Raw genomic sequence first — 13049 nt, 5'->3', positions numbered from 1 at the left:
TAAATCAGGACTTTTAAAAGTCTGCTCCACTGAGGGACGTCACTCCAGAGGTTAAACCGGGGGGAAGCCCACGTGGGGTCAGCATGGCCCCAGGTCCCTCGGGGTCACAGAAGGACCGGGGGTGTCTGAGTGCTGCAGAGCTCGCAGCTATTATTAGAGCTGCGAGCTCTAATAATAGGTATTAGAGCGGGGAAGCCGGCTATAGAGACAGAGCCGAGAAGTGAACTCTCAGCTCGGGGTTACCTTGAACCATAATCTGTGGCACAGGCCACTGCTCTGTGAGTGGGGTCCCCACAAGATCCGGGGAGACACCCCCTGGGGGAGCTCAGGGATCTGCGGGGTTTGGAGACTCCAGGCAGAGCTGTGTGCCAAAGATAGAGACACTTGGTCACAGGCTGGGTGAGTTCGGAGCGCGGTCACAGGCCAGGGAAATGGGAGTGATTGAGCCCTTTTCTCTGAGGGTGCACTGAGGAGCGGGACCCCGAGCTCTTGGCTCCTCCAGGCCGGAGATTGGGAGGCCGCCATTTTCATTCCCGTCCTCCGGAACTCTACGGAAAGCGCTCAGGGAACAAAAGCTCCCGAAAGCGAACCGAGCAGATTACTTAGCCTGGCCCCTGGTAAGGTCGGTGCAATTCCACCTCGGGCAAAGACACTTGAGAATCACTACAACAGACCCCTCCCCCGAAGATCAGCAAGAAATCCAGACAAGACCAAGCTTATTGATTAGGGAGAACAGTGGAATTCCAGAGGAGGAGAAAGCAAAGCATGGAATTCATGGCTTTCTCCCCATGATTCTTTAGTCTTGCAGTTAATCTTTTTTTTCTTCTGCTAAATTTTTTTTTAACTTTTATCCTTTCCTCTTTTAACGTTTTTTAATTAGTTTATCTTAACAATACCTTTCATTAAAAAAATAATCTTTTTTGAGACTTCGTTATTATAGTCATATTTTATCCTTCATTGTATCTAACTTTATTTTTTGTATATACATAGGGTTTTTTCTTCTAAAAAATTTGGGGTACAACTTCTTCTAATAGGTCAAAATATACCCTAAATCTAGCTCCGGGCTTGTTCTAGTCTCCAGCCCAAGCAAATTCTCTCCACTTTCTTTTTCTTTATTCTCCCAACCAACTTACTTTATCAACTCCTTTTTTAGAAATTAAAAAAAAAATTCTTTTTCATCTTTATGGGCATATTGCATCCCTTCATTGTGTTTACCCTTATATATGTTTTTCATTCTTTAAAATTTTGGGAGGTAGTTTCTTCTAAGAGACCAAAATACTCACAAAATTAAGTGAGTGACCCTGTGCTAGTCACAAGTCTTATATATATATATATTTTTCTTTTTTATATTTTTTGTTGTTTTCTTTTTCTATTTTTTTTTTCTGAACTTCTTTTTATCCCCTTTCTCCCCCCCCCCCCCGATGATTTGGGGTCTCTTCTGATTTGGTTAAAGCACATTTTCCTGGGGTCTTTGCCACCCTTTCAGTATTTTATTTGTTCCTTCATATATTCTTATCTGGACAAAATGACAAGGAAAAACTCACCACAGAAAAAAGAACAAGAGGCAGTACCGAACGTTAGGGACCTAATCAATACAGACATTGGTAATATGTCAAATCTAGAATTGAGAATGACGATTCTCAAGGTTCTAGCTGGGCTCGAAAAAGACATGTAAGATATTAGAGAAACCCTCTTTGGAGAGATAAAAGCCCTTTCTGGATAAATAAAAGAACTAAAATCTAACCAAATTGAAATCAAAAAAGCTATTAATGAGGTGCAATAAAAAATGGAGGCTCTTACTGCTAGGATAAATGAGGCAGAAGAAAGAATTAGTGATATAGAAGACCAAATGACAGAATAAAGAAGCTGAGCAAAAGAGAGACAAACAAATACTGGACCATGAGGGGAGAATTCGAGAGATAAGTGACACCATAAGACAAAACAACATTAGAATAATTGTGATTCTAGAAGAAGAAGAAAGAGAGGGGAGCAGAAGGTATATTGGAGAGAATTATTGTAGAGAATTTCCCTAATATGGCAAAGGGAACAAGCATCAAAATCCAGGAGGTGCAGAAAACCACCCTCAAAGTCAATAAGAATAGGTCCACACCCCGTCACCTAATAGTAAAATTTACAAGTCTTAGTGACAAAGAGAAAATACTGAAAGCAGCCTGAGAAAAGAAGTCTGTAACATACAATGGTAAAAATATTAGATTGGCAGCAGACCTATCCACAGAGACCTGGCAGGCCAGAAAGAAGTGGCATGATACATTCAGAGCACTAAACAAGGAAAACATGCAGCCAAGAATACTATATCCAGATAGGCTATCATTGAAAATAGAAGGAGAGATAAAGAGCTTCCAGGACAAACAAAAGCTGAAAGAATTTGCAAACACCAAACCAGCTCTACAGGAAATATTGAAAGGGGTTCTCTAAGCAAAGAGAGACCCTAAAAGTAGTAGATCAGAAAGAAACAGAGACAATATACAGTAACAGTCGCCTTACAGGCAATACAATGGCACTAAATTCATATCTCTCAATAGTTACCCTGAATGTAAATGGGCTAAATGCCCCAATCAAAAGACACAGGGTATCAGAATGGATAAAAAACCAAAACCCATCAATATGCTGCCTACAAGAAACTCATTTTAGACCCGAAGACACCTCCAGATTTAAAGTGAGGGGTGGAAAACAATGTACCATGCTAATGGACATCAGAAGAAAGCTGGGGTGGCAATCCTTATTATCAGATCAATTAGATTTTAAGCCAAAGACTATAATAAAAGATGAGGAAGGACACTATATGACACTCAAAGGGTCTGTCCAACAAGAAGACCTAACAATTTGAAATATCTATGCCCCTAACATGGGAGCAGCCAACTATATAAACCAGTTAATAACAAAATCAAAGAAATACATCGGCATAATACAATAATAGTAGGGGACTTTAACACTCCCCTCACTGAAATGGACAGATCATCTAAGCAAAAGATCAACAAGGAAATAAAGGCCTTCAGTGACACACTGGACCAGATGGACATCACAGATATCTTCAGAACATTCCATCCCAAATCAACAGAATATACATTCTTCTCTAGTGCACATGGAACATTCTCCAGAATAGACCACATCCTGGGTCATAAATCAGGTCTCAACCGGTATCAAAAGATTGAAATCATTCCCTGCATACTTTCAGACCACAATGCTCTGAAGCTAGAACTCAATCCCAAGAGGAAATTTGGAAAGAACGTAAATACATGGAGACTAAACAGCATCCTTCTAAAAAATGAATGAGTCAACCAGGAAATTAAAGAAGAATTGAAAAAATTCATGGAAACAAATGATAATGAAAACACAATGGTTCAAAATCTGTGGGACACAACAAAGGCAGTCCTGAGAGGAAAATATATAGCGGTACAAGCCTTTCTCAAGAAACAAGAAAGGTCTCAAATACACAACCTAACCCTACACCTAAAGGAGCTGGAGAAAGAACAACAAAGAAAGCCTAAACCCAGCAGGAGAAGAGAAATCATAAAGATCAGAGCAGAAATCAAAGAAATAGAAACTAAAAAAACAATAGAACAAATAAACGAAACTAGGAGCTGGTTCTTTGAAAGAATTAATAAGATTGACAAACCCCTGGCCAGACTTATCCAAAAGAAAAGAGAAAGGACGCAAATAAATAAAATCATGAATGAAAGAGGAGAGATCACAACCAACACCAAAGAAATACAAACAATTATAAGAACATACTACAAGCAACTCTACGCCAACAAATTTGACAACCTGGAAGAAATGGATACATTTCTAGAGACATATAAACTACAACAACTGAACCAGGAAGAAATAGAAAACCTGAACAGACCCATAACCTGTAAGGAGATTGAAACAGTCATCAAAAATCTTCAAACAAACAAAAGTCCAGGACCAGATGGCTTCCCAGGGGAATTCTACCAAACATTTAAAGAAGAATTAATTCCTATTCTCCTGAAACTGTTCCAAAAAATAGAAATGGAAGGAAAACTTCCAAACTTATTTTATGATGCCAGCATCACCTTGATCCCAAAACCAGACACGGATCCCACCAAAAAAGAGAATTACAGACCAATATCCTTGATGAACACAGATGCGAAAATTCTCACCAAAATACTGGCCAATACATTAAAAGGATTATTCACCATGACCAAGTGGGATTTATTCCAGGACTGCAAGGTTGGTTCAACATCCGCAAATCAATCAATGTGATACAATACATTAATAAAAGAAAGAGTAAGAACCATATGATGCTCTCAATAGATGCTGAAAAAGCATTTGACAAAGTACAGCATCCCTTCCTGATTAAAACTCTTCAAAGTGTAGGGATAGAAGGTACATACCTCAATATTATCAAAGTCATCTATGAAAAACCCACTGCAAATATCATTCTCCATGGAGAAAAATTGAAAGCTTTTCCGCTAAGGTCAGGAACATGGCAAGGATGTCCGTTATCACCACTGCTGTTCAACATAATACTAGAAGTCGTAGCCTCAGCAATCAGATAACAAAAAGAAATTAAAGGCATCCAAATTGGCAAAGAAGAAGTCAAACTATCACTCTTGCAGATGATATGATACTATATGTGGAAAACCCAAAAGGCTCCTCTCCAAAACTGCTAGAACTTGTACAGGAATTCAGTAAAGTGTCAGGATATAAAGTCAATGCACAGAAATCAGTCGCATTTCTTTACACTAACAACAAGACAGAGGAAAGAGAAATTGAGGAGTCAGTCCCATTTACAATTGCACCCAAAACCATAAGATACCTAGGAATAAATCTAACCAAAGAGGCAAAGAATCTATACTCAGAAAACTATAAAGTACTCATGAAAGAAATTGAGGAAGACACAAAGAAATGGAAAAATATTCCATGCTCATGGATTGGAAGAACAAATATTGTGAAAATGTCTATTCTACCTAAAGCAATCTACACATTTAATGCAATCCCTATCAAAATCCCATCCATTTTTTAAAGAAATAGAACAAATAATCCTAAAATTTATATGGAACCAGAAAAGACCTCGAATGGCCAAAGGAATATTGAAAAAGAAAGCCAAAGTTGGTGGCATCACAATTCTGGACTTCAAGCTCTATTACAAAGCTGTCATCATCAAGACAGTATGGTACTGGCACAAAAACAGACATATAGATCAATGGAACAGAATAGAGCGCCCAGAAATAGACCCTCAATTCTATAGTCAACTAATCTTTGACAAAGCAGGAAGGAATGTCCAATGGAAAAAAGACAGCCTCTTCAACAAATGGTGCTGGGAAAATTGGACAGCCACATGCAGAAAAATGAAATTGGACTATTTCCTTACACTACACATGAAAATAGACTCAAAATGGATGAAGGACCTCAATGTGAAAAAGGAATCCATCAAAATCCTCAAGGAGAATGCAGGCAGCAACCTCTTTGACCTCAGCCACAGCCACTTCTTCCTAGGAACATTGCCAAAGGCAACAGAAGCAAGGGCAAAAATGAACTATTGGGAGTTCATCAAGATCAAAAGTTTTTGCACAGCAAAGGAAACAGTTAACAAAACCAAAAGACAACTGACAGAATGGGAGAAGGTATTTGCAAACGACATATCAGATACAGGGCTAGTATCCAAACTCTATAAAGAGCTTATCAAACTCAACACCCAAAGAACAAATAATCCAATCAAGAAATGGGCAGAGGAAATGAACAGACATTTCTTCAAAGAAGACATCCAGATGGCCAACAGACACATGAAAAAAATGCTCCACATCACTCGGCATCGGGGAAATACAAATCAAAACCACAATGAGATACCACCTCACACCAGTCAGAATGGCTAAAATTAAGGAGTCAGGAAATGACAGATGCTGGTGAGGATGCGGAGGAAGGGGAGCCCTCCTACACTGTTGGTGGGAATGCAAGCTGGTGCAGCCACTCTGGAAAACAGCATGGAGGTTCCCCAAAAAGTTGAAAATAGAGCTACCCTATGACCCAGCAATTGCACTACTGGGTATTTACCCTAAATATACAAAAGTAGTGATCCGAAGGGGCATGTGTTCCCCAATGTTTATAGCAGCAATGTCCGCAATAGCCAAACTAGGGAAAGAACCTAGATGTCCATCAACAGATGAATGGATAAAGAAGAGGTGGTATATATATACAGTGGAATACTATGCAGCCATCAAAAGAAATGAAATCTTGCCATTTGCGATAATGTGGATGGAACTAGAGGGTATTATGCTTAGTAAAATAAGTCAATTGGAGAAGGACAACTATCATATGATCTCCCTGATATGAGGAAGTGGAGATGCAACGTGGGGGGTTTGGGGAGTAGGAAAAGAATAAATGAAACAAGATGGGATCGGGAGGGAGACAAACCATAAGAGACTCTTAATCTCACAAAACAAACTGAGGGTTGCTGGGGGGAGGGGGTCGGGAGAGGGTGGTGGAGTTATGGACATTGGGGCAGTGTGTGTGCTGTGGTGAGTGCTGTGAAGTGTGTAAACCTGGCGATTCACAGACCTGTACCCCTGGGGCTAAAAATATATGTTTATAAAAAAATAAAAAATAATAATAATAGGGATATTAAAAGGTTAGAAATAAAAAAGACGTATTAAATAAAAGGCTGTTTTTTAAAAATAAAACAATTAGATACACTTCTAGGTCATCTATGTAATGAAGAAAACCCAAGCTAAGAAAATAAGACCTGCTGGGAAGGTAACATCAGAAACGGGAAACCGCAGCAGCTGTGAGACAGTGGTTGGCTCAGATGCACACAGAGCATTCTAACACGTGAATGCCATGAGAATAACTCCCTAGTTCAACAAAATTGAGCCTAGAAGGGATCTGAAATCTAACTGGACCAGAACCATGAAAGAACTATTGTGTCATAAAACTCCTGGTCCGTGTGGTTTGCAAGAGAAATTTTCCCAGACCTTCCTACACAACCTAATGAATGATCTTTTGCTGAGCACTATGTGTGCCTCAAAATAGTATGTATTCTGTGCCCGCTGGGTACGGGGTTGTGTACATAGTTTATACCTATACTTAAAGAAGGAACAGTTATGAGGCTATTTAAACTATAAGCTACATAAACCATATATACTAAAATTTAAAAAATGCACAAAAAACAGTGTTTTGAAAAATTGGGCAGGGTCCCAGGGAAAGGAGTGCGTGGGTTTGATGGCCTGATAGCTGATAAGCGCCCAGGAAGAGCCAGAAAGCAAAGAGACACTTGGGGTGGAAAAAGTGGCAGGAGGAAAAAGGACACACAGTCAGGTCACCTGATGTGGCCAGACCGTGAAAGGCAGTGTGACCGGTGTCTGGGGAGCTGACTTCGGGTCTGTCTGCTGGGGGCTCTGTGGGCTCTGTGGGCCTGGTCACAGGTGTCCAGAAAGCAGTGCTGGCTGCCGCAGCATGTGCACACAAGGGACCGCAGGAGAAAAGTCAAGCCGCCACCCAGACAGTGGCGATGACTGCAAGGTCAGTCATAATATGCCATTTTTATAACCACAAAGGTTTACATTGTAACGTCCTTTTTCATAGTCCTGATCTAATTTGATCCTTAGAGCACCTCTTTAAAGTAGGAAGAGAAAACTCTCATTCCCTTTGGAAAGACGAGAAAACTGGGGAACAATGTAATTAGCAGCCTTCCTTGACTGAGGCTGTTTTTCTCCCAAGGGGAAATACATCTCCGAGTATGTTTATCCCTCCAACTAGAACATGAGTAGAGTGTTTCAGGAAGAACTAGAATATTTTTTACTTACGTCGTTTCTTATCTCAATATTCCACATCTAAATCATTTGTGATGGTTTTCAAAAGTCTTATTACCTCCAAGGCAACCTGATTTGGTGTTGAAACTGCTGCTTCAGGAAAAATATCTCCTATAATCTTTTCAAAACATGGGACGTCTTCAGGGAGAAATTTTGGCAAACTAGCTTCTCTTAGAGCCTCAATAACGATCAGAGTCTCCTCCTTTTCAGAAAGATGGTCACCGGTGTTACTTTAACAGAAGAAGAAAACACAGACAAGGTGAGCAAGAATGATACCGAGGACTGTTCCCGCTCCTTTGCGGCGGTGGCTATCCCCACGGCCCTTCCTCCTGTCCCTCACCGCAAAGCAGCTAGGTGGCGTGCGGGAGGCGGATCTGGTCCCGGGGCCCACAGATGGGACTCAGAGATGGGCCCAGAGACAGGCCCAGGCTGGTCCCGAACAGGCAGGGCAATGCCACCCCCCAGTCAGGGTTGGGCATTGTATCAGTAACGTGTTTTAGCTGCAAATAATGGAACAAATTCGGGTTGATGTCAAATAAGAAATAATAACGATTTATTCACAATCTCGATGCAGGCCGGGGAAGCAGGCTTGCAGGCTATGCAGCTGGGGACTGTGGCCCAAGTTATGCCACGGAAGCGGTCCTGTAGAGACGAATGGACCTGAAACCCTTGTCAGAGCAGTCCTCCCCTGCCCGCCTCTGGAGCTTCTGAGGGAGAGAAACCGCGAACCCCTCTTCCGCTCAAGCCAGCTGAAGGTACCTCTGCTCGTTGTCACAAAAGCCTCCAGATGTAATAAATCATCGCATAATATACTGCCCCACAGTAACAATATGTTGCCTCTTGAACACTTGAGCATGTATCTATGCACATTAAACACGCCTGCAGGAGAAGGAACAGCAGGCCATGTGATCAGACTGCAGAGACACACAAGAAGCAACGTCCTCTGGGCGGGAGCAGCCCTCCTGCCCTCCTGGGCACACATGTCCAAACTCTTCAGCAGGATGGAGGCGAATCTTAAGTCTTTGATCCTTAATAAAAACAGCTAATAGCTAACGTTTTGGGAGCACTTTTTACCGGGCACTCTGTTTAATTCTTTAATCGAAGAATTCATTACTCTTTTCAAGCACTTAAGAGGGAAAGTAATACTCAACATGACCCAGGTCAGACAGTTGCTGGGGGTCAGTGACATCCTTTCTCCCCAGACACAGCTTGCTTTACACTCAAGGAGGATAACTGGAAGGAGGGAAGGAAGGAAGGATGGACAGACGCATGAACTGACTACTACATCTGGAGCGATCACAGTTTATATATATATATATTATATGACATATATAATATATATAATAACACTGTTATGCTACTGTGCTGTTAGATATATAAAGATATATAAAGGTAAGACTCAACTAAAGTTCTCCAAAAGAATAATTTGGAGGATGGCATCTAATCATGGGGAATATGTTATCATTTAAGAATAAATAATGAAAGCTCTAGACTAATAAGTCAACTAAAATCCAAGAAAATCCAAGAAAATAATTTTTTTCTTTTCTTACCCATTTTGATTGCCTTCATGATACCTACCACATTCTTTGGAATTAGTTAAGACTCATTTTATGGCCCAGTACTGTGGTAAGTTTTATAAGTGTTTCAAGTGATTACCTGAAGAGATGTTAATTCTCTAGCTGTTGACAAAGCACATCTTTTCTACCAAGGGCATCCTAGGATTCCAGCTGCTGCGCAGTCTGTCTCCCCAAAAGGGAGATACAGAAACCTCCTTTCTGGGACTGCCTACGGGAGGCAGACAAAACTATTCCACAGAGAGATATTCCCTTGCTAATCCCTGGAACCTGTGAATATTATCTGATACAGCAAAAGATGGGACTGAGTTTATTTCAGATGATTCCAATTTAAATGCAGTCACACGCTCCTCCTGAGAGCAAGGCAGAGAGGCACACAGACATGCAGACATGCAGACAGTGAGAAGACGGGGTGGACGCCGGAGTGACGCAGCCACAAGCTCTGGGGTGCTGACAGAGCACAGGCCGGACTCTCCCTCTGGGCCTTGGCAGGGACAACAGCCCTGCCCACAACCTGGAGTTCAGACTTCTGGTCTCAGGTACTTTAAGATGTCAAGTCTGTAGTCATTTGTTATGGCAGCCCTACAAAGCAAACACACGGTCTCCTACTACTGTTTTTTGTTTTTTGTTTTTTAAGATTTTATTTATTTGACAGAAAGAGACACAGCGAGAGAGGGGAACACAAGCAGGGGGAGTAGGAGAGGGAGAAGCAGGCTTCCTGCTGAGCAGAGAGCCCGATGCGGGGCTCAATCCCAGGACCCTGGGACCATGACCTGAGCTGAAGGCAGACGCTTAATGACTGAGCCACCCAGGCGCCCTTCCTACTACTGTTTTAAACGTAAGCACCTCTAGACTCTCCGGGAGTTAGAGTGAGGCTCTGCCAGTACGCTCTAGACAGAAGAGCTGGGAGACTGCTCTGGAAATGAGGGACATTTGTGGTATCCTTGCGTGCCTCGGAGGCAAAGCCAGGAGCCTGAGAAAGAATGGGCAAGAGCAGAGGGAGAGGAAGGGAAGGGACAGAAGGGAAAAGGACAGACAAGAAGAACCACGATAGTTTTTGGTGTCAGGAAGGGCCAAGGGATTTTTAAAAAACAAAACAGTCTAATTTTTAAATTTCTTGCTGTGCTTTACTCTGATAAAAATTCCCCAATCTGGGGTGCCTGGGTGGCTCAGTGGGTTAAACCTCTGCCTTCGGCTCAGGTCATGATCCCAGGGTCCTGGGATCGAGCCCTGCAACGGGCTCTCTGCTCGGTGGGGAGCCTGCTTCCTCCTCTCTCTCTCTCTGCCTGCCTCCCTGCCTAATTGTGATCTCTGTCTGTCAAATAAATAAATAAAATCTTTAAAAAAATTCCCCAATCCTCTTTATAATACAGTCAACTTCACACAACCACATCGCCTGCTTTAGGGGGACCAGGCTGTCACAGCTGTGCAAGCACAGACAGAAGACAGCTGCTCCTCATGGCAGCAGACTGACAGCACGCTGGATGCGGGAGCCTCAGTCCAGGTGCCTGGGAGAACTAACCGAGGCTTTTCTGTAATGCAAAGAACACGGATCAGGGACTCCCTCCCTGGAACAGGTCCTCGTACAGCAGAAAGACTGGAGGACTGAAGGACGTCAGGAAGCTGATTCTTGGTACTCCTGCCTCTAATTCTTCCCAATGACAAAGAATTTCAAAACAGGTACCCATTTACCTGCCATCAGTCTTACATAGGCCATTTTGCAATATATGCCTTAGTTCCTTCATTTGTAAGAAATAACATACTACGGTCGAGCTAAAGCCAGACCCCTGACTCTTCCCCTCCCCACAGCGTTCTGTGCTTGGTGCTGTATCTAGGTACCATGAACAATCTGTAACATTGGCTGTGTTTTAATAATTCATATAAATGGCATATTGATATGCCCTCTTACAACATATTCACTTTTTTCATTTAATTTTTAATGGGTAATACATGAATACAGCCCCAGATCAAACCCAAAGAGGTCTGCCCCTTAGCAACAATGGGAACAAATGCCCAGTTCCCTATAGCTTCACCAACAAACTCCCAACTTTTGTATTTTTGCCCATGTGATGAGAGACAACATTTCCATTTTTAATGTGCATTTCTCTCATTAGGAGTGGGGTTGAGTATATTTTCATGTATTTAAAAACTTTTACGTTTCCTTTTCTGAGAACTGTCCTTTGCCCATTTTGCATACGAGTCCTTCCCCGTGTTTTCCAGGCAGTCCTCCCGTGTCATGAGGATGAGCTCTCCCTCTGCCCAGAGAGCTGCCAATATCCTTCTTCCCAGTTCTTCACTCAGCTCCTGACTGCACAGTGTTTTTTGACCATTATCACTCTTTGCCCTTATAGCTTCTAGATTTTGAGTCTTAGTTTTACAGGTCTTCTGTAGTCCAAGAAAATAAAGGACATTTTGTTTCTTCAAATCCTTTTACGTTTTTAGTCTTTTGCTCCTGTTATCCAGGTAGATAATGTTGGCCGTGGCTCCAACTGCGTCTTTATGCACAGGGCACTTTAGTTTTCCCAAAGACAATCACTGGAAAGTCTGGGAGTTTGTTCTTGCCTCACAACTGACAACACACTACACACCCAGCGCATGCAGTCCTGCCTCTGGGTTCTGTTCTGTCCTGATGGCTTGTCTCTCTCTGTTCATAAGCCAGCACCACAGTGTTTAACCAACGCAGCTCTATAATATGTCTCAGTTATTAAAGGGATGTTTCTCCTTCATTGCTTTCATTTGTTAGTATCCTTCTAGGTAGTCTTAACTGTTTTTCTTTTTTTTACGATGCATTTATTTGAGACAGAGAAAGAGTGCACTTGCACATGTGAGTGCAAGTGGTGGGAGGGATGGCAGGAGAGAGAATCTCAAGCAGACACCCTGCTGAGCATAGCACCTGAATCAGGGCTCCATCTCATGACCCGAGAGATCATGACCCATGAAATCACAACCTGAGCCGAAACCAAGAGTCGGATGCTTAACCGCTTGTGCCACTGAGAAGCCCCTTTCTATTTGAACTTTAGAATCTGCTGGCTCAAAAATAAACAAATAATACCTTTGGTATACTCACTGGGAGGTTTTTTCATTCATAAATGAACATTTAGAGTCTTTAAATCTTTATGATTCTAGACCATCTAAGATGTTATATTAAGTACATGATGTATTATTTCATTTATTCATGTTTTCATTTGCATCCTTCACAAATGTTTTCTTCATATGGGTTTTACACATTTCTCATACAGATATATTCATATAGGTTTTACATTTCTCATTAAATTACTGCTCTTTTAAATAAGGCCTTTTATTCCAGTGTATCTTTTATTATATAAAGGTTAAGATACTTTTTTTAAAAAAATTTTATTTATTTATTTGACAGACAGAGATCACAAGTAGGCAGAGAGGCAGGCAGAGAGAGAGGGAGAAGCAGGCTCCCCGCTGAGCAGAGAGCCCGATGCGGGGCTCCATCCTAGGACCCTGGGATCATGACCCGAGCCGAAGGCAGAGGCTTTAACCCACTGAGCCACCCAGGCACCCCAAGATACATTTTTTTAAACAATAGGTTCTTCTGGGGAAAAGTCCCCAGGGATTTTGTGCATTTTTTTCTTCTTCTTCTTTCACATTCTTAAACACCTCTATCATATTTCACTGTAACATTCTGGGAGATCCCTGTTTTATCTTGTCATTGTTA

The 13049-nt window shown here is 41.8% G+C and overlaps 1 protein-coding gene across 1 annotated transcript in view; it reads right to left on the bottom strand.

Moving 5' to 3' along the window:
• Positions 1-13049, bottom strand: part of DNAH14 (dynein axonemal heavy chain 14) — a gene marked incomplete at both ends in the record, with an annotated part of 406864 nt that overhangs the window by 181635 nt on the left and 212180 nt on the right. Inside the window, one exon of the mRNA XM_080824495.1 lies at positions 7849-8020. Coding sequence (XP_080680621.1) covers positions 7849-8020 — 172 coding nt within the window. The remainder of the gene's footprint in view (positions 1-7848; positions 8021-13049) is intronic.

This window comes from Martes martes (assembly GCF_963455335.1).
Source record: "Martes martes genome assembly, chromosome: 15".
Classification (NCBI taxonomy): Eukaryota; Metazoa; Chordata; class Mammalia; order Carnivora; family Mustelidae; genus Martes; species Martes martes.
This window is presented reverse-complemented; position numbering and strand designations above follow the sequence as displayed.